Raw genomic sequence first — 25,348 nt, forward strand, 5'->3', positions numbered from 1 at the left:
GTGTGTGTGTGTGTGTGTGTGTGCGTGCGTGTGTGTGTGTGTGTGAAGATGGTCAGGGAGAAAATGGCAAAGGGCACGAGGGAGGAATAAAGGAAAGTGGCAATGATGCAACGGAGAGATCAGCCACAACATAAAAACCACTGAGAGGTGAAGTGAATAACGTTAAACATCTTGTTACAATGGCAGCTGTCAAGGGGTGGGATATATGAGGCAGCAAGGAAAAATGGGCAAATGTAAGGATCTGAGTCACTTGGACAAGGACCAAATTGTGATGTCTAGACAACTGGGTCAGAGCATCTCCAAAACAGCAGGTCCTGTGGGTGTTCCTGGTATGCAGTGATTAGTAGCTACCACAAGTGGTCCAAGGAAGGACAACAGGCGAACCAGCGACAGGGTCATGGGCGTTAATGCTGGCTATGATAGAAAGGTGTCAGAACACACAAATGGGCACGTGAGCGTCAGAACTGGACCATGGAGCAATGGAAGAAGGTGGCCTGATCTAATGAATCTACATCATGTGGATGGTCGGGTGCGTGTGCTCATTTACCTGGGGAACAGATTGTACCAGGATGCATTATGGGAAGAAGACAAGCCGGTGGAGGCAGCGTGATGCTCTGGGCAATGTTCTGCTGGGAAACCTTGGGTCCTGGCATTCATGTGGATGTTACTTTGACACGTACCACCTTCCTAAACATTGTTGCAGACCAAGTGCACCCCTTTATAGAAGCGGTATTCTCTGATGGCAGTGACCTCTTTCAGCAGGATAATGTTTCATGCCACGCTGCAAAAAGTGTTCAGGAATGGTTTGAGGAACACGACAAAGAGTTCAAGGTGTGGACTCGGCCTCCAAATTCTCCGGATTTCAATCCCATCAAGCATCTGTGGGATGTGCTGGAACAACAAGCCCGATCCATGGGGCCCCCACCTCGTAACTTACAGGACTTAAAGGATCTGCTGCTGATGTCTTGGTGCCAGATACCACAGGACACCTTCCCCCCCGCAGCCACTCATCGATACGCCGCCTCGTATTGATGAACTATTGTTGGTCTCTGGAAGTCGCCAAATTAGTCGAGATTAAACCTGGTTTGTTTGCCTGAAAGCTGTGTGTGTGTGTGTGTGTGTGTATGTGTGTGTGTGTGTGTGTGTGTGTGTGCTTGTGTGTGTGTGTGTGTATACTGTATATATATATATATATATATATATATATATATATATATATATATATATATATATATATATATATATATATATATATATATATATATATATGCATAATTTACATTATTTTTTATGTATAACTTTAAGGGCTAGGGTTACACAATGCTGTCTGTATTTTAGTCTGTATCCTTATTTGTACATCCATGTATGTACATATTTTGTATTTTTATTTTTTTATTTATTTGTCTCTGTTTTATCATGTACATATTCTTCAATGTATATGTCAACATTTTTCCATTTTTATTTCAGGCTATCTTCACTTACCTGTAAAAAATATGCACTGTAACATCGGCATTTTTTCCGGTTTCCGTTTCATTTGAAGTCTTCACTTTCCATTTACCTTTTGCCTTGGCAATGTAAACGTATGTTTCCCACATCAATAAAGCCCAATGACTTGAATTGAAGTGGAAAACTGGGCGAAAAAAGGCAGAAATTGAAGCACTGCACGAATAGCAAATGAGAGGCGGAAAGGGTAGAGAGCAGGGTGACATATTGGTGAAGATACTGAAGGAAAGGTCGAGAGACGAGAGTCGCCGAGAGAGGAAGAGATGGTGAGAGACAGGGGAGCGAGGGGGAGAGGAGAAAATCACGGCGGTGAGATGGCAAAGGGCGGTAAGAAGGGACGGAAAGAGAGGGATGAGAGCACAGAACGGCGTGGAGGAAAGACGGAGAAGTTCGGAGGGGAGACTTAAAGCTATGATGCCCATGGCGGTAATGGAAGGCGTGCACGCACGGCCGCCGTGCATTCTGGGAAAGGCTTTCAGGAGGAAACTCGGAGCGAGTGCGTCAAGGTGACAGTATGGCATTTTAAAAATGTCAACTAAAGGGGAAAAACCCTTCCATACCGCACTAGAAAAGCACCCGTGCCGGTTCTAATCATAACTCTGATCGCACAAGTTGGTAAATCCCCACTCGGTGCCACATTTAGTGCCGTGATATCGGTAGAATCCCCACAAAACGCTGCCTCCCGGCCGCTCATCGGACATACGTTCTCTGGCTATTATCGTCTCTTTAAAGAGTGACTCTTTAAGTCTCTTTGATTCATTGAGCCATAGCCCGTCGCCTTCATTACCACACCCCATTTATTCCGTTTTACCCTCATTCTCTCTGCTAAGTCGTCTTCCCTTCCTCCAGCTCATTCCGTTGGTTTCTCCGCTTCCCCGGACCGAGCCATGACGGCGGCCTTTGTCTCTAAATAACCTCCCATTACTTGTGGGATTACTGCCCTTCCCGAGCGGCACTTGGAAAGAAAATTAGCCATTTTGTGCGTTCCAGTGTCTCCGCCTCTCTGCACTTGTAGAGGGGCATTTGGCGTGTAATACTAGTCGTTATTTATCAGGACGCTCGGCCGGGGGATTCGGCCTTCACCGCCTCGACGAACCGGACAGCAAACAAAACACTCTAACGTCACATTTTGTTTGACCTTCATTCCATTGATCTACCGCCGACATCGGAAGAGGGATCCACCTCGAAGTGGCCCGCGGGGTTGCAGCCCCTCGGAGGTATCATGGCCATTACGCGCCGCCTTTGACACCATGTTCACCACAGCTGGCCAGGGACTGGGATTGCAAACTCAAATCCACCCTCTCCTGTGAAGAGATTCCATTCTTACAAATACAACAGGTACAGTAGGAGAATCCCAAGCGGTCAAGGTGGTTACAACACGATGCCGCTCTCTCCATCTCCAACCGAATCCACTGCTACCTTTTGAAGTAAAGGATGGCGTCAGTGCCTTGATGTAAATATCACAGTCATCCCATCGAGAATCAGTTTACTAACCAAGTGACTATTTATGGAAAGAATGGGCGTACGGAGACCGTCAGAGGTTAACCACCCTGGCCCAAATTATTCAGCGCAGTGGATCGTCTTAGGGCGGCTTAGAAAATAGTTATTTGGGTCAGTCACGTCCAGTTGGCGGGCACAAAAGCATGAACACACACACACACGCACACGCACACGCACACGCACACACACACACACACACACACACACACACACACACACACACACACACACACACAGTTATTCAGCCGGGCCCTTATCAACCCCCCCCCCCTCCGGAGCCCAAGTTTCTTCTTCTTTGCAGTGACTTTCATTTTTTAATAGAGCACTTGACATCTGATTAAGTCCCATTTTGCAAAGTTAATTAGCTGTGCAGCGCTCTTCCCTATGTCTGCACGCCGAATAAGGTCAAGACCACAATGACGAGAAAAGAAAAAAAAACTAAAAACATCAGGTTTCTTTGGGAAAGAACTTCAAAGTTGATTGACGGCAGCATCGGAGATAGATTTCGATGGGACCTTTTACGCCATCAACAGCGGAGAACCGCAACAGTGCACGCGGACAACCGGAGTTAAATTGGTGCCCTAGTTTGGGGCGGCGCTCGCCAGACTTTTTGGCCGATACCGTCTTTGCATCGAGTAAACAGGGTTGGCGCTTGAGGGAAATTAGGAGGGCAAAGCCAATACAAAGAAATAATCACAGGACTGGGTTTAAGTGGGAGAGGACAAAGATGTTGGTTTAAACAAAACCAAATATTGATTCCTTTATGTTCCGAGTGGGTAATTCCTGACAATTGTGTCCGTTTTTACAAAGTTTTGTCGAGCAGAAGGCAGCAAAACAACTTTTGAGTTCAGTTTTCTCTATCCAGCTGTTGTTTCACCACCTACGGTTGGTTTTTAAAACGGCCCCTGTCGCTACAGCAATTAGCCAGACTTGCAAGTATCAAAGAAACCAAGACAAGAGGCTTTGGGCTTTCAAAGCGGAGATCACTAATCTTTAATAAAGCCCGGGTTTACTTTTACCCCGGAAGCCCGGGGTTGGATGAATCCCCCGATCCTCCGATCTAATACCAAAACTTTTCTTGATATTCAACAAGTTCACAAATAGTATTTTGGGTCAACTCCGTCGCTTTTGCTCACATGCGAGTCATGTTTCCTCGGTAATTGCAGGCCACCGGGCCAAGCAGAAATCCCAGAAGACCGAAGATCTTCTTTTTTGGCAAAAAAGCACTTTTAGAACATCATTTATAAAGCAATAATAATGTTTTGAATAAGCTCAATGTGTGCCTTTTTATGTGGAGTGTTGTAGTTTCAAAACCCAATCACAATTCTCTTAAGAGTAATAGCTGCATAAAAACTGAAATACCCATGATCCATTGCACACACAATATGTACGACATGACTAAATATTAGAGGTAAGAATCAGCTGTGGTTATTTAATCATAGTCCACAACGCCCTCGGACATCCAATCATGTCACTGCCTTTCAGATGTTCTTCCCCTCCCAGCTCCATCCCATCTCCACCAGCATCAGGTCCCATATCCACCAGTATCGCCTCAAAATGCTACCCATATCAAGTCCCATCTCCACCAGCATCAGGGCTCAATCTCCACCAGTACCAGGTCTCATCTCCACCAGCATCAGGGCTCAATCTCCACCAGCATCAGGGCTCAATCTCCACCAGCATCAGGGCTCAATCTCCACCAGCATCAGGTCCCATCTCCATCCAGTTTCAGGTCCCATCGCCCTCAAGTGTCAGGGCTGATCTCTTGTATCGGGTCACATCTCCACCAGCATCAGGGCTCAATCGCCACCAGTGTCAGGTCCCATCTCCTCCAGTATCAAATCCAATCTCCACCACTATCGTCTCAAAACGCCACCCATATCAAGTCCCATCTCCATCCAGTATCAGGTCTCATCTCCACCAGCATCCTCCTCCAGTATCAGGTCCCATCGAGAAGCCCATCATCATCATCATTTCACCAGTTTCAGGACTCCATTATCCTAATATTCAAAATATGTATGTTCCATACAGTTCTATTCTATCCTCTCCTGATTGAAATAGGCCATTAAACAATCCAAAGGCCAATCTCCAAAAATTGTATAACCGACAGCACACCTAAAAGGCTCATGACAGTTTATTTGCAGAGTATTTTTTCCATCCTGTGCAATTTTCTCAGGACTTGTGATTCATTCCTCTCAAGGCAAACAGAAAGGTTTACAAAGCAAGCCTATTTAAGATCTGGCGTCTGCCCATGTCTCTGCAGCACAGCGCCTTCCCAAATACTGTAATGTGAGGGGAAAGGAGTTTATACACTCAATGATACAACAGACTGATAACTCCTTCTTCATCCCCTTTTCTTAAATCTTTCGTTGTTCTCGCTTCTTCGCTTGTATCCTTCCACTACCGTCTTCTACTAATGATCTGACATTTTCCACCAAATCCCTCTCTCTCTCTGTTTTTTTTTCCTTTCTTTTCCTATTTGAGACTTTTTCCATATATATATATATATAAAAACACACATTCACCGATCAGCCACAACATTAATACCCACTGACAGGTGAAGTGAATAACATTGATCATCCTAGTTAGAATCCGTTAGAATGGCACCTGTCAAGGGGTGGGATACATGAGGCAGCAAGTGAACAGTCAGTTGTTGAAGTTGATGTGTTGGTAGCAGGAAAATGGGCAAATGTAAGGATCTGAGCCTCTTTGACAAGGACCACATTGTGATGTCTAGACGACTGGGTCAGAGCATCTCCAAAACAAAAGGTCTTGTGGGTGTTCCCAGTATGCGTGGTTAGTACTGTACCTACCACAAGTGGTCCAAGGAAGGACAACAAGTGAACCGGCGACAGGGTCATGGGCTTCCATGGACTCATTGATGTGGGTGGGGAGTGAAGTCTAGCCCGTCTGGTCAGATCCTACAGAAGAGTTACCGTAGCACTAATTGGTGAAAAAGTCTATGCATGATAGAAAGGTGTCAAAACACACAGTGCATCACAGCTTGCTGCTCATTGGGCTGCATAGCTGCAGACCGGTCAGAGTGCCCATGCTGACCCCTGTCCACCGCCGAAAACGCCTACAATGGGCACCTGAGCATCAGAACTGGACCATGGAGCAATAGAAGAAGATGGCCTGGTTTGAATCATTTTTTCTTCTACATCATGTTGAAATTTCGGCGTATGGGTCCGATCTGATCAAGCATATGTGGGATGAGCTGGAACAACAAGCCCGATCCATGGGGGCCCCACCTCACTACTTCCAGGATCTGCTGCGAACATCCTGGTGCCAGATACCACAGGACACCTTCACAGGTCTTGTGGAGTCCATGCCTCGAGGGGTCACAACTGTTTTGGTGGCACGAGGGAGAGCTACACAATAATAGTGGTTATTAGAGATGGTTTTAATGTTGTGGATGATGGTTATATGTGTATGTATATACATGAATACAAAAATATATAGATTTTTTTCCTCATCCATCACATAATCTCATAATTCAGGGTCAGGAATATCTACACAATAAGCCAAATGCAATATTCTACTCTATTAAACTGGGTTCTGAAGGATGTTGACATTTAAAGTGTAACCCAGAAATGTAGGTTGTTTACACTTTGCAAAAATAAAATCCATCTGAAGATATAATGTACGCCAGGCTATATATACTGTATTTCGAAGATTTCATTTCAAGTTAAAATGCCATGCATTCACACACCACATTCACGTGCATTCATTCCGCCACGCACCTGCAATTATTGCTTTTCACCATAGGTGCCGGAAAAACAACCAAACAAAAATCCTCTTGCCACTTTAAGTTGTCACGGCAGTGAAAAGGCTACATTTTCAGTACGTGTGGGGTTTAAATTAATTTTGAGTTGCAAATTCTATTTAGTGCGTCTAAAGTCATTACAGGAAGAAAGACACTGTGGGAAGATGTGTGACGTGCATTCGTTTATATCATCTTTTTTGATTATATATACAATTATTTTGACAACCACGAATGATAAGCCCACAACCACGAGGGATACATAAACACCCCTCACCTCGGCCCCTCCTCCCTGCTCCTGACACTGGTGCTGCTGGTAATCAGTCCCTACGTCTCGTCCCCAAATTTCACTTTTATCCTCCAATCCAACCCCGGCGACGCTGAGGAAGCTCCATCACACCACAGCCCAAAAATTAGCTGAGAAATCAATGCCCATTTCCACCGCTCTGTTGGAAAGATTCATGGAGGTTCACACCACACTGTTGGAAATGAAGCTCCCACACCAGAGAGAATAGAGAGGATTGTTTCAAAAAATGTATTTGTTTTATCGTTTCAAGTATTTGATATAGTATCAGATATCATTTGAATAATAAAGATGTTTACACGTATCTTTAACTGAGTAGTAAATCATGAGCAGTCACCTGAAAACATAATGCAGTTTTCGCCCAAAAAAATCATAAAAAATTAAAATTTAAAAAACAAACATGTTCCAATCAGTTATGGGTGGAAAAATGTCAAACACAGACAGTCAACTCCGCATATAAAAATAATTGTATTCATTTAAATGGATGCAATGTTGTATAAACTAGTGAAATGAGTGTCACTACTAATGATGTGCTGTACAATGAATTTGTGATTACCTTTTAATTGGTATTTTACCAACAGCTTAGCAGTCACAGTCACCATCATTCAATTCTAAATAAGTCAAAATATTCATTTTTCTTCCTTTGTGCACTCCTGCATAACCAACATCCCCCTTTATCTCCGGGTTTCATCGTAACTTGAACACGAGAGGAGTTGTTTTTGGGGTGAAACACAAATTTAGGATGATTTCACCAAGTCTTGACTGCTCCATTTGGACTCACACGTATTGTTTTCTGCGTTCTGTTCTGTGCATTCACTCCCGTTTGTCCTTCTTTCTCTAAGAAGTGGTTGGAGGATCCGAAAAACCAGGCCAATGGAGCGTGTGTGTGTGCGTGGGTGCGTTTTTCTATCTTTGTGAGGTCCACTCTCCGAATTGACTCATTTAAAGTAACTCATTTAAAGTTAAAGTAGACTCATATTTACCAGGTGTATTTACTCTGACCTCACATTGGTACAAGTACAATTATGTGTGTGTGTGTGTGTGTGTGTATCTACATTTGTCTTAGATGCAACTGCAAGATCTTACACACACACGCACGCACGCACGCACGCACGCACGCACGCACGCACGCACGCACGCACGCACGCACGCACGCACGCACGCACGCACGCACGCACGCACGCACGCACACACACACACACACACACACACACACACACACACACACACACACACACACACACACACACACACACACACACACACACAGCTGTCAGGCAAACAAACCAGGTTTGATCTCGACTAATTTGGCGACGCCCAGAGACCAACAATAGTTCATCAATATGAGGCGGCGTATCGATGAGCGGCTGTGGGGGGAAGTGTCTGTTCACTGATCATGGCTAATTGGACGACATGAGGGAGGGAGGGAGGAGAGTGAGGGAGGCGAGCAGAGGGGTGAGGGAGGAGAAGGGGGCAAACAGGCACAACTGTGCAAAAAAAAAATCACTATTAACTTGATATGTCATTATTTTCCTATATAAAATGGAATCAATATTTCCAATAACAACCGCCACATTCAAGATAAGTGTAGAACCAATAGATAATAAAAAGACAAGCACTGTCTCTACCACTTCTACTACTCGCAGAATGTGTAGCACTATGGAGTACATGTATAAAAAATGTGTCCATCAACACCCATGCAGAAAACACATCGAGTATTTGGGCCACTTGGGAGTAGTATTTGTTATTTGTTATAGATGAAAAAAACTATAAAAGAGAAAAAATGGAAACAAACTTGTAGGAAAAAAGTCCAAACTTTTGAGGAAAAGAAGCTGAAAAACATTTGAGGAGAAAAGTGCATATGTGCTCCGTTTGTACTTTTTAAGTTTGGACTCTTCTAGATTCGTCTTGAAATCTTCATCCTCCTCGTGACTCTACTATGGGTTTGCATGTATAGAAACAGCACATCGCATCGGTCAGAGTTTAGACGACAGAAAATCAGGCTTTTACTTGGGAATATGTGAACAGGCAGGAACTGAATTATAGAATCCTTGACCCTGTCACGTGATTCAATGTCAATGATCCACTCTTATGGTCAGAACCCAAAGGATACAAGACATACTGTACATGAGTCTTGTAGCCTTATAATATGATATATTATAACACAAAATACTCTAAAACTCTGAATCTCTAGTTTTATGTGTTTATGTAAAGTTACATTTCACTAAGTGACAGTGGTTCTACCTTCCACAACCATGATCAGTTCGACCTTCACTTCTCCAATGCCAGTAGAACATTGTTACAGTTACCGAGCAACAAGTGGCTGTCGAACCTAAAGGCTGATTCCTGAGGCGGAGAAAATCAATAAAATAAATATACCTGCATATAGAAAAATGTATAAATTCATCAACAAACAAAACAAGCTTTCATCAAAAATAAACCTTATTGAATTGTCACAGGGCGATGGGGGGCGGGGTCCTTCATCTCACACACACACACACGCACACACACACACACGCACGCACACACACACACACGCACACACGCACACACACGCACGCACACGCACACACACACACACACACACACACACGTTATTCCTTACTCTCTCTTCCTGGCATCTCCTCTGTGCACCTTCCTGACAAATCCCCCTCTCTCTCTCCTCCCAACTCTTTCATCTGCCCTCACTCCATCCTACACACCCAAACACACACACACACACACACACACACACACACACACACACACACACACACACACACACACACACACACACACACACACACACACACACACACACACACACACACACACACACACACACACACACACACACACACACACACACACACACACACACACACGTCCCTCCACAGCCCACTGTTGCGTACAGTGGGAACAACGGCAGCGGCTTCAATAATTCACTTGTGTTTGCATTGCTGGGTGCTGCAGGTGAGAACAGATGGGGGGGAGGGAGGGGGAGATTAAAAAAAGGGCACAATGAGGTATGAAGTTGAAATGGAGGGAGACAAAATGAAAGAGTGAAAGAGCACAGCGGCAGGAAAGGAAAGGCTGTGGTGAGTGATGGATGTGGTCAAGAGAGGAGCCCAAATGCGGCTGTAGTCCTTTACCGGCGGAAGGGACTGCGCCCCCTAGTGGCCGTCGTAAGTGCACGCGTCCGGATTTTGCGTGGAAGGAAAATTATGTCGGGCGACATTTACCATTTTCAATGAATGAAAGAAGGTTGAAAACTCTCTTTATACCGTGTTGACACAAAAAAAAAAAATGGCACCCAACGTAAGGGTCAATTTTTCATATACTGTACACAACCCAGTTCCCACACCAACTTGAATAAATGGCTCCCATGTTTTCCTTCCCACATTGTCGGAAACCAAATTTGACACAAAACCTTGAACATTTCCCGACGCATCGGGACCCCCGGACGGATAGAGAACTCTCTGCAACGCGGAGGATTGGTGCTTTTTACAGGTGCAGTTTTCCCAAATCTCCATAGAAATGAATGGAACTCCCGGTGAGTCCACCGAGTCATCGTAAGGGTGGCTTCAAGAGAGGGAGAGGGAGGGAGAGAGGGAGGGAAGCGACAGTGATGAGAGATGAAATGAAAGGACGAAAAAGTTCAGGGAACAATAAACACTCTAAGCGGAAAAGGACGGAGATTCAATCAGAACCAAAGACGGAGCATGAGTTGCATGTGTTGACACCAAGGGTCCTCCCCTTGGGAAAAAAAAACAAAAAAAAGGAAGGAAGACCCCCCCCCACCCCCTCCTCGCCTTCTCCTGGAGGCGTCGTACGTTTCCGCTCATCTCACCCTCCCACCGCCCTCCCTCCGCTCCTCCCACCCAGTGACCCATTCATCCACTTCCACTGACACGTCTCCCGGTGTCTATTCCCGTCTCGCAGTTTCACCTTCTCTTTTTCCGTCTGAGTTTTCTGTTCTTTGCCCTCTCCTCCCCCGCCCCGCCCCGCCCAGTCCCGCTGTTCTCGCCGTCCCCCGCTCTCTCACCTCCTCGGGTGTCAACCCTCCCTTCCTCCCTCCCCGCCTCCCGCCCGCCCCCACGCCGGCCGACTAGAGCTTTTAATGACGCCGTTAGAGCGGCTCCGCTAGGTGCAGTAAGTGGAGCGGTGGGTGGACACTCAGGTTAGCCGGCTGCGAGGATGACAGCCAGAAGATGAGAGGAGTGTGAAGGGGGAGGAGAGGTGGATGAGGAGAGAGAGAGCGAGAGCGAGCGAGCGAGAGAGAGCGGGAGAGAGAGAGAGAGAGAGAGAGAGAGACAAAAATGAGGTGGTGGGCCGTAGCCCTGGCATAGTGGGGAGGGGCCGAGGAGGAAAGGAGAAGGAAGGAGGACGACGAGGGACATTCTTTTAACAAGGATGGGCGATCTCGGATGGAGGATGGAGTGGACGAGTGGGGGGCAGGGTGGGGGGCGGGGGCGGAGGATGAAAAGGAAAAAGGTTCAGAAAATGGCGAGGAAGGGGAAAGGCCGGAGCAGAAGTACCAAAAGGAAAGTGAAGGAGGAGCAGGCGTGAGGTCGTGAGAGTCTGCAGGAGAGAGGTGAATGCAAGGGAAAAAGAGTGAAGTTCTGTCCAAGACAAGAGGGAAGCAGAGGAGAGGAGGAGAGGAAAGGAGAGATGATGAGAGAGGACAGAAGAGAAGTGTTTATGTAGTGGGGAGGAGAGGAGAGGATAAGGAGGGTGAGGAGAAAGGAGAAGAGAAGGAAGGAAATGAGAGGAAAGAAGGAAGAGTGCAAAGGATAGAAAAAAGTAAGGGAGGATGGATAAATAATGGAGAGGAGAGAAGAGGGGAGGGGGAGGACAGAGGGCGAGGAAGGGGAGAGGAGAAGGGGAGGTGAGAGAAGAGGGGAGAGGAGAGGAAAGGAGAGGAGGAGAACAGAAGAGGAGAGGAGAAAACAAGGTTTAACAGGAAGGGAAGAGGAGACGACAGGGAAGCAGAAGGAGTTGAAAAAGGGAAAGGGAATGGTTGGAAAGGGGGGGGGGGTGCGTAAGGGAGAAAAGAGGAGAGGAGGGGGTTCCCAGATGAGGGGTAGCAGAGGTGGAGAGCAGGACGACAGGTGCGACGGAGTCGGAGAGGGATAAAAAAAAAAAAAGAGAGGGAACGACAAACAGACGGAGGGGTGGGATAAGGACGCGGCGCTGGTGGTGGCAAGTGTTGAAACGGCAACACGGGGGGTCCAGCCGGCAGATTACAACCTTTCAAACAGACCCCTGGGAAAAAAGAAACAAACAAACAAACAAACAAAGAAAGGAACAGAGCAAAGGGTAGAGAGCAAAAGGGAAGAAAGCTGGAACACCCGCCAATCTTGAACATTTCAACAAAGAGAAAAAGCCTCAGACAGGAGAGGATGGAGAAAGGACAGCGGAGGATGGATGGCGGCGAGAGAAAATAGGTTTGAGTGGGTGAGAGAGAGAGACAGAGCGAGAGCCAGAGAGCGAGCGAGAGAGGGAGGGAGAGAGAGAGGGAGAGAAAGAGAGAGAGAGAGAGAGAGAGAGGGGGAGAGAGATAGCGAGAGAGAGAGAGGTTAAGAGAGAGAGACAGATAAGAGTTCCAAGTAGCATGTGTCACTGAATTATTGAGGATGGACGTATGTGGGGAGCGGCAGATCACAGGCTGCCAGCGCCGACCGCGTCCTTTCCAGTCTCGTCGCTGCTCGCGCGCCGGCGTCGGGGGCGGCTGGGAGGGCGGAGCTTACGCGAGAGCGTGGTTTTTCGCGCGATGTCGGGTCCGACCACTTAAAGTAGCGACATGTTTCCTGGCGTAACGTCCGCCCGGGGGCCGCCGGCGGGGGGCTCCGACGTCGCTCACACACGCACGCACACAGACACACGCACACACACACGCGCACACGCTCATATTTTTTACATTTGATTTGCTCAGGGCAAGACAGGAACGACACAGCTTCAGTATTGGCACAACCACGATATTTAAAGGAAAACTTTCGAATTAACCTCATTTGCTGTGTTACTGGGAGTCAACCCGAGGTGATTGGCATCGGAATATTTTAAGCCGACGCAGTATTGAGGGAACGGCGGCGGTCGGCCGAAGCTATTCCATCAATACTGGATCAATCCAAAAGAGTGTGATGCCAATCACCCGCGCTGACTCCCAGCGACCGAGAAATAAGGCTGTTACCAGTTCGTTTTCCTCACCAGACATTTCCTTTGACTTCAGCCTTTCCGGAACCTGTAGGCTACATTACAAATGTTCTGTTTAGGATTTGGACGTATTAACTGAGTATTAGGGGATGGATTCGAAGGGAACGATGGAGAGGATGCTCCCTACCGTCGTGTCACCTTCATCAATAAGTTCGACACCAAACGTTCCCACCCTCTCAAACACATACGGATTGATGCTGAAATACAAAAAAAAAGAAAAAAAAAAAACACGTGAAAAACAAAGAGGGGAGCAGTGTGCATTACCACGCCCGTGCCGTGCTTTCCCTTTCAGAGACAAAACAACATGCAAACACACAGGCTTTTATACAAATTTGCACATAAACAAACAAATGGATCGAGCCTAACCAATTCGTTGTTATCCTCGCTACGTAAATATCTGCCCTTGTATTGCAATCACTTGCGATGCACACATCAACACAATTACACGCACACGCACGCCAACACAATTACACGCGCACACGCACGCACGCACACACACACACCCACACACACACACACGCGCACACACGCGCACACACACACACACAGCCACATCCACTCCCCTCTGAAAGCCGGTGTGAGGTGCTTGATAAGGTTTGACAGAGTGACAGGACTATAGAGGAGGAAAGTGAAGTTTCTCTGACAGTTTTTTTCTTCCCAGAGGGGTTCTATGTCCTAGACCTAGAAAGGTCTCTGAGTAAGTGAGCGTGTGTGTTTGTGTGTGCATGCGTGCGCATGTGTGTGTGTGTGTGTGTGTGTGTGCGTGCAGCCCTTCGACAAATATCCACATACGATGCTCCTTGTCCTTGGCGGGAAACTCCCCTTCATCTTTCCCTCCCGTTTCTCCCAAACTCCCCTGTGAGTTTTTTCTTCAATACTCCCAGATACGATGTAAAACCGTTGCGTGGTGACATAATTTTACCCTCGCAAAAATAAATCGCGGCCCTTACTGTAATATTTGGTAAAGTGGGCCCTCGCTGCCCACAGCCGCTCACCGCGAGAGATGAAAAGAAGAGCAGGATCCCGGCGCGCAGCCCACGCCGGACTGTCAACGGATCTAATACGCGGCGCGCTCTCCAAAGCGACGCTGCTATCTCGCTGCACTTTGAGCTCCTCCGCGTGACACCGCCCAGCCCTATCTGCCGCCCCTGAGCGGGTGAGGAGCCGTCGGCAGGGCGCAGGGTGATGAATCAGAACCCCCGCTAAGTGCTCTACACTTGATCCGAACGTGGCGAGACCACGCCGGGGCGCCCACCGCGACGGACGGAGGACCTTCAGGCCTCGCTGCCGAGACCGCGGGTTCCCCGGAAACCGCCGAGTAGGATGGAAAACAAGCGGCCCGCCTTACATCGGGGGCAGGGAAGCGGGGATGGGGAGGGGGAGGTTAAATGATTCAGGATAGCTTCAAAGGTGGCAAATATAAAGGCCAAAAGAGTCTTCAGCATACACTTCGCCGCTGCCCGCGCGGCACTCTCCGTCTCAGGACCTCCATCCTCTTCCCCCCTTCAAAGAAAGTCTGTTAATCTACCGCTGGTACTTTAGTGCCATCCTACTGGTGCTGTTGGTACTCTGCTCATCCTCCTTGTTCCTATTGAAGGCTTTGAAGGCCGATCGCTGCGATTCATAGTCTTCGACTTCTGACGACAAAATGTGATTTTTGTGAGCGGCGTTTGGAGGAGACCGTACCCCGAATGACGTATCGCGGCACAGTGTAAGGAAGGGGAAACGGAACACATGATCTACCAAGGAACGAAACAAAGGAGGGACGGAAGACGAGAGGTTTCGGAGGAGGCGAATGTAATGGGCTTCGGATGGAACAGGGACAAAGAGGATGAGCGAGCGAGAGAGAGAGAGAGAGAGAGAGAGAGAGAGAGAGAGAGAGAGAGAGAGAGTGAGGGGGAGAGAGAGAGAGAGAGCGAGAGAGAGAGAGTGATTGAGAGAGAGAGAGAGAGAGCGCAAATGCCATGGATGGGGAGAGCAAAGGACTAACATATTGACATATTGATATTGGAAAAAAAAGAGGAGCGGAAGGAGGAGAGCTCATTCCAGGCAGAAGAGCGAGACATGACTCACTTAACCCTCCTCCTCCTCCTCCTCCTCCGCTCGGCCGCATAGGACCCGATCCCCAGACGGACGACACCGCCGGCTGGCCAGGTTGTTTCCGCCCCGGAGCCCCTTTTTCGGCGGCGAGCGGTCAAGAGAGCAGAGAGGAGCGGGAGAACGACGGCGTAATGAAGTGCTTCTAGCGGAGCCGTTAATTAAGAGGCTCCCCCGGTCGCCGGGCGTCCCGAGCTCCTCCGGAACGCCGCGTTTCAAAGACTGATGGCCAGCTTGCAGCTTGCTTTCTGTCTTCACCGGCCTGCAGGTTTCCAACACGGAAACCGTGAGGTGCCCACACCTAATTACCTGTCGAGAGCTGCAGACAAAGTGTATTACGGGAGGTGAGGGCGAGGCCAGACAACAGCCACTGACGTCAATGAGACACTGATGTAGGAAGAGAGCACCGTCTACAGGAGAAGTGTATGTGTGTGTGTGTGTGTGTGTGCGCCTGGGTGTGTGGGAAAGGGGGAGAGGAGGGGGAGTCAGTTAATATGAGGTAGATTATCATCACCACCACCAGCTCTGGCTTCAACCCCCACCCCCCCCCCCCCCCCACGTGCCTCATTGCCTCAGAGTCACCACTAAATTATGGATGCTTATTAGAAAAGGGCAATATTCAGCAACCAAAATAAACTCAACGGCGAGCAACATAAAAGAGACACAAACAAAAAGTGCTGATGTGGCCAGATTAAGAGTTTCAAGTCAGCCGGCGTGGTCAGTGGGAACCCGGGGAGAAGTTTATTAAAATCACGTTGTCGGCCGAAAGGACCCCGGGGCCGGAAGGAGGCGAGCTGCACCCGAAGTAGCTGCTCAGCCCTTCAGTGCTCTTCCCTGTATCCAGGTGGTTTGCTCTTTCCGCCTTTCTCCGGTGTGTCTTGCTGTGGTATTAAGGATCGTTTTGTCCGCCTTTTATAGCGATACATTTCAGCACCACTTCATAATGGAGCTTCATTGTCCAGGCAAATGCATGTGTCTGAAGCAGCAGCTATTTACATAAGTAGTCCAATTACTTTGTTACCACGTATCCAAAAGGCAGAGCAGAGCTTCTCAGGCTGACGTGGCCTTTCCACCGCTCTGAACTCACAACACAGAGCCTCTCCGGGTGTTTCGGTACACATCCGGACATCGGCGAGCGCGTGGAATTGCCTTAAGGTGATATTAACAAAAAAAGAACATAAAGGAGCGTCAGACGACATTGTGGAAGCACCCGAGAACCCGGAATACTCGGGTCCCCGTGGCGTCGCGGGAGCGAGAGCCCCTCGCACCGCGGAACCCGATGAAGACCCTATCGATCCTGGACAGGCCCTCAAGGCATGAGAGGAGGAGAGGGGAGGTGACGAAGTCCCTTCAGATCTTGTGTGCTCCCCCACCTCCCAGGCCTGTGTCCCCCATCGGGATCTGATCCAAAACCATGTAATTGAGACGTCTGCTACTTCAGTCTGATGATTATTCGGCGGGGGGGGGAATGCGCCTATGGACACGTTAACAATCGAATTTGAAGCCTCCCTCCGTCCATCCATCACTCATTCCCACCCATCACCTCTTGATGAAGGGGTGTTACAAGCCTTTCGGCAGAACATTGAAACCACTCGGCGGTCGCGATCAATAGACAACACCGGTGCCGCTGCGAGAGAGAAAACACACATCACATCGTGTCGGGCGGCGGGTCCCTGCTGAGCCAGCACGCCGCGGCCGCCGGAAAAACAAAGTGTGACAACGGCATACAAAGATGACAAACACACACACACACACACACACACACGCGCAATCACACAGAGACACGAGCCCGCACAAATTCACAATGGAGCTAAATGAGCGTTGCTGACATCAATCAGACACACTTACACCGCGCGGCTCCCGGTGGACGCCGAGCCGCATCTGCCTCCTGCAGGAAGCGCTCGGCGGCTCCGGAGTGTGGGAAACCATTTTATGCAGATCTGTACACAAAGCGGGCAGGCGTGCCAAACCCGCTGGCTCCCGTCCCGATCCTCCCCCCGAAACTGCTGTTTAGCCGCGCGAGGGTCTACAAAACAAGTTGTTCCTTTTATTTTTTTATTTTTTTGGTGGGGGGGGGGGGCGGTTTCTTGTTTTTTTTTTTTAATCACTCCTCGCAGTGATAGTAGCGGGTTCACCGCGACGGAAAAAAAGAAAGAAAGAATATTGCTTTTCGTGCCGGAATACACACACACACACACACACACACGCATGCACACGCACACGGCTTCGTGGATTTTGGCTCATTTGTAATTGTCTTGACGGTTCAGAGGGGATTTTCCTTGTTTTTGTTTGTTTTGTTTTGCCCACCGCCTCGACGCCGTCTATTCCTCGATCTACGATCTAACGTGGAACGGAATGAATAACCGTCACTTTACAACTCATTCCCGACGCCTCGAACGAATCAAAATGTGCATTTTTTTATTTTTATTTTTTGCGGCCGAAAAAACGAGGAAAAAAAAACGGCAAACGACTCGCCACGACGTTCTGCAACGATCGGAAGAAAATCATTGGAATCACCCTTTCACACATCCTGATAGACTCGTCTACTCGAAACGGTGAACGGCCTCAACGTATCGCAGCCGACACGCAAGGTTCAATTACCGCGGCGAGGCCGTTGAGACGGAGGGCAGAGCGGTATCCGCCGCTCCGTCTCCATCCCGGAGCGGAACAAACGTCGGCCGGAACCAGGGGGGTTCTCGACGGGTAGTCCTGTTTTTTTGACCCGTGGTGCCCAAACGCACTGGAGCGGCGTTCCGTTTAAAACACCATGCGTTCGCCTATGAGGGGCTTGGGTAGAGATGGGGGTCAGGGTGTGGGGGTGGGGACGAAGGGGGGACAAGGGGAAGGGCGTCACTGGGTCGTTCCCCCCCCAATGTGGAGCGGGTTAGTCCCCATGGCCACTAGGAGGTCCACCCTCCTCCCTGACCCTCACGCCGCCTGTCGGCGCTTTCGACTGCGACGCCGATTCCGTTTTGACAACGTAGGAGTCGACTTTTTCTTTCGTTTTTCTTTGGGTTTGCTTTTTTTTTTGGGGGGAGTCTTTTTTTGTTTTTTTTCCCCGACAGCTGCCACGCGTCCTCAGACGGCGGCGGTGAGGGATCGGAGCGGACAGATCGGTTTGCGCGTGTTTACCCCCTCGCTCGCCGCCAGCCGCACGGCACGCGTCCGCCCTTGGCCCCGCGGCCGGAAACGCCGGGGTTAAGTAGTCGGCCCCGCTGCGGGATTTTGAGAAGGCAAAGAGAGACTTTCTTTCTTTCTTTCTTTCTTTCTTTCTTTCTTTCTTTCTTTCTTTCTTTCTTTCGTTCCAAACAAAATAACAATGCCGGGTTTATCTGGTGCTATTTGGGGCGTTGCAAGTCTTCTCCTGAGTTATTTCCTCCCGACAGCTTGACCGTCTTTGTTTTCTTTTTTGTAACCCTCCTGGGGGGCGATCCACAAAGTTCATTCTGCAGCAAAATCCCAAACAACATGTCTTTTCCACCTTTTTTTGGTTTATTGGGGGGCACTGTATGGTTCTTACCGTAGACTCCTTGGCCTCGCGCGTAGGGATGAACAATAGAAAATAACAAAATCCAGAAAAGTTCCATGTTCAACTCCGTTCCTTCATAACCTAGAGAGATGGGAGAGCCACGGAGGAAGGGGTGGAGGGGGCAGAAAGTGAGAGAAGATGACGGGCAGGGGGAGAGAAAGAGAGAGAGGAGGGTGAATACACAGCTCACAGGAGGGCGTCACACATACACGCACACACACACACACACACACACACCACTCACACACACCACACACACACACACACCACACACACACCACACACACAGATCCCTCCGAGCGACACGAGTCCGCAGTTGAGACAACGCTACCAAAAGGAAATGAGACGACTTATGGCGTGATTTTTCACACTAATTTTCTTCTGGAAATGCCATGGTCGGCTGCATCTCTTTCAAATCAGAAATACAGAGGTACTCCAGGAAGTGAAAGAAGGAGTGCTCCTTGCACTGCCTTGTAATATTTTTGCATGTTTTATGATACTTTTTAGATATGCATTGCTGGTGAGTAAGATAAATCACTAGGGGAGGACAGCGGGCATCAAACTAAGGAATGGATCACAATACTAATGGATGGTGGATTACAACCGTGTGTGTGAGGTTGCATGAAGCCCCCCTCCTCCATCAGAGCATCTTCATTTCATTTTCACTATTTTTTGTTAAAACATAGATGGCTCGACTCTCACTCATTTCTTTGCTCAATGATGCTGCGTATAATAATAACGAGTGGTGAAGGGAAGAGGCAACTCTGGATAAGTGGTAAAAGTTGATTTTTTGACCTTGTTAAAGTGAGTAATTCCATCATTCTATTTTCAATGTATATCTATACATTCCGATGATAACGCTTTACGTTTAAGACTGATGCCATAACATCAAGCGGCACCATATAAAAAAAACTAAATTTGATCAGGTCTTAGCCATGGTTCTTAGCTTTGGGGATGGATGTGAAAATACAAACTAAATAAATGTTTTATGACTGAGGGTTTGATGTCTGCTGGATGGGGATGGGTAGTTTTTGGGCAGTCTGTTTATTCAATTCCCCACACTTAAAAATCAACCACAACTACACTCTTCGTGGTGGATCTCTGATGTGATCCAATCAACCAATCAGAAGACAGAAAGGAAAACGCTTCCCTAAATATGAGGATAAACGAAGGCGATAAATACAAATAATACAAATTATTATGTTGTTGTGCATTTCCTCATACGCATTTTTGATTGTATTATTTTTATTATCGTACGTTTTTTTTAAGTATTTTCTATATGCAAATAGTGAAGAATCGATTATCGATTCTTCAATTAAGCATTTGACCCGTTATGAGTGTTTTGAGCCTTTTGTAGATATTGAAGTGTCCAGCTACCCCTGCAGGGTGGAAGGTGGAAGTTTGGGGTCCCTACCTTGTCAGAAGCCGTGGCTGGGTCCGCTTCCCACGCCGGTGCTGCAGGTTAGTGAGTTCCAACACTCTCCGTGTCCCACCCACACCCACCCACCCTCAACCAAAAAAATAAATTAAATTAGAAACACGCACAAACAGACCAAGTCAAAATGTAATGCGGTGCAGTCCAGAGTCCTGTGATGGAAGGATAATATCTGGGTTTGGGGTCCGGGTGAATCCCTCACTCTCTTCTGTGGAACTTTTGACTGACGCTCAGCGCGTCGGAATTAAATGGCCAGAGCGCGCGGCTGTTTCTAAATCTACTGTCTGTCAGGGTCCGACTCCCAGGGATCAAACAGAAAGAGATTGAAACACACTTTCCGTCTGACTGTTCCGAGGTTTGAGGCTCCCTTTTTGTTAAAAAAAAAAAAAAAAAAAAGAATCAAATAAATAAATAACTTAAAAAAAACCTGCCCAACGCACAGTGTGGCGGAAAGTCCAGCGGCGCGATGAAACCGCGCGTCCCGGTTCCGCGTCTTTGTAAATGGGGAAGGCTGGAACACGGGAGGAGGAGGAGGAGGAGGAGGAGGAGGAGGAGGAGGATTGGGTGGAGGAGGAGGAGGAGGAGGAGGAGGAGGAGAAGGAGGAGGAGGAGGAGGAGGAGGAGGAGGAGGAGGGAGAGGAGGATCTCTTGTTTCTGTGAACTGGAGCTGCTCCCCAAGTGATGCCGGCCAAGAGGAGCGTGTGAGCGGACTGAGAACGACCGCCCCACTGTGCGAGAGAGAAGACACGGAGAGAGAGAGAGGGAGAGGGAGGGAGGGAGAGGGGAGAGGGGGGAGGGAGGGAGGGGGGGAGGGAGGGGAGGGAGGGAGAGAGAGAGAGAGAGAGAGAGAGGGGAAAAGAGACGGAGAGAGGGAGAAAGGGAGGGGGGGCGAGGAAGGAAGGGAGAGAGAGAGGTGGGGATAGAGAGAGGGAGGGGAGGGAGAGCGAGGGGAGGGGAGAGAGAAAGAGAGAACTGAACACACTGAACAGGTTGTCAGAGGAGAAGCATCTCCTCCCTCTGTCATATCAACCTATCTATCTGTCTGTCTGTCTTTTTATCTGTCTGTCTGTCTGTCTGTCTGTCTGTCTATCTATCTATCTGTCTTTTTATCTGTCTGTCTGTCTGTCTGTCTGTCTGTCTGTCTGTCTGTCTGTCTGTCTATCTATCTATCTATCTATCTATCTGTCTTTTCATCTGTCTGTCTGTCTGTCTGTCTGCCTGTCTATCTATCTATCTATCTAATTATCATTCCTTTTATTATAGCGTTTGTATGGTTTTTTTTTGTGCTCGAATTTCTTCACCTGAGTAATGCATTACGATGCAGAAATCCATTCACGTTTCTGTTCATTGTTTTTACAACTTTCAAAATAAAGATAACGGGATTGCGGTAGGCCGGCTCATTTGCTTTCTTCAGTTTCTATTTTTGTATAAATTGTGTGTATCCATTCATTAATATATTGTGAATATTGTGGCACAGAGTTCCTCCCATGCGACACTGGTGGAAGCCAATAAAGACACTGACTTCTCCGCTTCCTCCCTTGGACCAAGTGTAAGAAAATACATCATTTACCTATTGTTGCTTCACCTCCCGCCCTCCCCCCCTCTCTCCCTCCCTCTCTCTCTCTGACATAACCATCTTTTTCATTCCACAATTAGGCCACAAGGCGGCACATTTTAGCTCACACACACACGCTCACTGTGTGTGTGTGTGTGTGTGTGTGTGTGTGTGTATGTGCGTGCGTGCGTGCGTGTGTGTGTATGGCCAGGACATTGGGATTTCATTTGTCATAAAAACATTGGACTGGATGTTTAGGATTATGATACGTATAAAAATGCCATTTTTTAAAATAGTATCCACCATTTGGAATAGACATAGTTCTATACTTTCAAGTCGCTTTCCCTTTCATTTACCATTTACCATAAGTTAGTTATTTAAAGAATATTCATGTGTTATCTGATCTGCCCTTCTTGAACGAAGTTAAGACCTCAAAACTTCTGTTGTGCTTGCCATAGTACCACTGGATATGGTTGGGTATATATGACTGATATATGACTTAAGAAGAAGAAGGAAGTAGAAGAATTGCATTGCACCGAATTACCTTGTGTTGTACAGTACACTTGACAAATAAAACACTTTGAACTTTTGGACTTTAATTAAGATGTTAACGGCATTAAAGTTGAAATCCGTCATATAATTTTATCTTGAAAATCCCATATTTCATATTGATCCCATATTTAACTCGCTGGCATTTTTGTTACACAGCCATATAGGTAAAAACCCAAATGTAGAAAGAAAAATTGCACTTTCGCATGGAATTTTGGGGCTTGTGGTGTCGGTGTGGATAACTGCTTTAATTCAAGTGTTTTAGAAAGTTAGAGTTTGTGTCTCGTGCCACTAAATAATACAGCACCACAAAACACAAACATCACAACATGATAACTGCAATACCAGATATAAAATCTGATATGCTATTCCATTATTTGTTTCTACAAGTAAAGCATCTACTTAACCTAATACTAAATTCTTGTGTGATCTAAATGAGAAATCTGAAATATAATTTATCTCTGTATTGTCTGGTGACTGTGAAATATTGATGAATTGATGATTATTTAAAATCTCTTAAAATGATTTATTTATTGGGATTTTTTTCTCTTTTTTGTAATCTTTGCTAAGGGTTGACTGAGATAAACTCTTCCTTATTAATATCCTATTTCACATCCACATTATTTTCACCCGGGGACCAAGGAGCTCCCATTCTGATTAGTCCTTTTTAGTTTAATCAGGACCTCTCAGTTACAATAAATCTAGCATTGTTTTCTCTGATCATACTGTACTGTAAGTTGGTTTGGAAACTACCCTATAAAAAGCAGAACTCAGGCTCCACAGTCAGAGGGTCTTATTTCCAGCTTGAGCATTGTCCACAGGGGAGTCCCTCAGGGCTCTGTACTTGGTGCCCTTTTGTTCACCATTTATATAAACTGCCCGGGTCAGAATGTGCCCGTGCCGATTGTGCCGATTGTGTTATTTATTGTGGTGCTTCCTCGCTAAATAAGGCTTTGCAGAAACTGCAACATACTTATGACCTGGTACAGACATAGCTTTGGCAAGTTAAAGCTGCTCTAAACCCTGGTAAAGCAAAAATCATGGTGCTTTTAAACAGTTAAAATAAATATCCTGTTATCCCATTTAAATGCAATTTTATTGACTCTGTCAGTACCTATACCTCCTATACCTATACCTATGCCTCTGTCAATACCTATACCTTCTATATCTATACCTATACCTCTGTCAGTACCTATACCCCTATACCTATACCTCTGTCTGAATCTACAGTATACCTCATATACCTATACCTCTGCCAGTACCTATACCTCATAGACCTATACCTCTGTCAGTACCTATACCTCTGTCAGTACATACTGTATATGTCATATACCAATACCTGTGTCAGTACCTACAGAATACATCTGTCAGTATCTACAGTGTACCTCCTATACCTATACTCCTGTCAGTACCTATACCTCATATACCTATACCTCTGTCAGTACCTATACCTCATATATCTATACCTCTGTCAATACCTACAGTATACCTCTGTCAGAAACTACAGTATAGCTCCTATACCTATACTTCTGTCAGGACACATTCATACTTGAGGTTCCTTCTTGATGATCCACGCAGCCATTTTAAATGCATCTTAAATTCATCTCTTATTCGCAGTGAAAAACATAGACATAAACACATAAGTCTCACTCCACCCGGGCATTGTCTCTCTCTTGCGCTCTCTCTCTCTCTCTCTCTCTCTCTCTCTCAGTCTTCCTGGGCTTCAGCCAACATTCTTGGCATGCTGCATAAGAGTGCATCATTGCTACTTTCGGCAGTGCTTCGCAAAAGGCGAAATGTTAGATAAACAACCTTGGGTGACAACCACACACACGCACTCCTGCCCTAACAACTTGCGACATGAAGTGAATTTGAGGCAGCAGGAAAGTAAACACAGACACAAGGTGCACCACTCTCAAATTTGCTAATTCGACTGTATTGGAAAATCATGGCCATTTTGTACTGTGTCATTCATCCATCCATCATCCTTCATCCATCCATCCATCCCTCCACCCATACATCCAACCCCCCATCCATCATCCATCCAGCCCTCCATCCACCCCTCCATTCATCCCTCCCTCCCTCCTCCCTCCATCCATCATCCATCCCTCCCTCCCTCCCATCCTTTCAGTACCTATACCTCCTATACCTATACCTATACCTCCATCAATACCTATACCTCCTATACCTATACCGAAAGCTCTGTCAGTACCTATACGTCCTATACCTATACCTCTGTCAGTACAAATATCTCTTGTAACTATACCTCCTATACCTATACCTCTGTCAGTAACTATAAGTCCCATTCCTATACTTCTGTCAGTAACTATACCTCATATACCTATACCTCTGTCAGTACCTACAGTATACCTCATATATCTATACCTCTGTCAGTACCTATTCTCATATACCTATACCTCTGTCAGTACCTACAGTATACCTCATATATCTATACCTCTGTCAGTACCTATTCTCATATACCTATACCTCTGTCAGTACCTAAACCTCCTATACCTATACCTCGGTCAGTACCTATACCTCTTATAACTATACCTCTGCCCGTACCCATACTTCATATCTACCCCTCTCTCAGCACCTGTACCTCATATACCTAAACCTCTGTCAGTACCTATACCTCCTATACCTATACCTCTGTCAGAATCTACAGTATACCTCATATACCTATACTTCTGCCAGTACCAATACCTCATAGACCCATACCTCTGTCAGTACTTATTCCTCCGATACCTATACCTCTGTCAGTACATACTGTATACAACATATACCTATACCTCTCTCAGTACCTACAGTATACATCTGTCAGTATATACAATATACCTCCTATACCTATACTTCTGTCAGTACCTATACCTCAAATATCTATACCTCTGTAAGTACCTATACCTCCTATACCTATACTT

The 25,348-nt window shown here is 47.0% G+C and overlaps 1 protein-coding gene across 1 annotated transcript in view; it reads right to left on the reverse strand.

The window, feature by feature from the left end:
* The window catches only part of mdga1 (MAM domain containing glycosylphosphatidylinositol anchor 1), a 204,385-nt gene extending 185,421 nt beyond the window's left edge, over window positions 1-18,964 (reverse strand). The window contains exon 1 of the mRNA XM_079998269.1: window positions 18,880-18,964. Coding sequence (XP_079854395.1) covers window positions 18,880-18,946 — 67 coding nt within the window. The 5' untranslated portion in view covers window positions 18,947-18,964. The remainder of the gene's footprint in view (window positions 1-18,879) is intronic.
* Window positions 18,965-25,348: the final 6,384 nt, after the last annotated feature.

This window comes from Zeus faber (assembly GCF_960531495.2).
Source record: "Zeus faber genome assembly, chromosome: 3".
In the NCBI taxonomy this organism is placed as follows: Eukaryota; Metazoa; Chordata; class Actinopteri; order Zeiformes; family Zeidae; genus Zeus; species Zeus faber.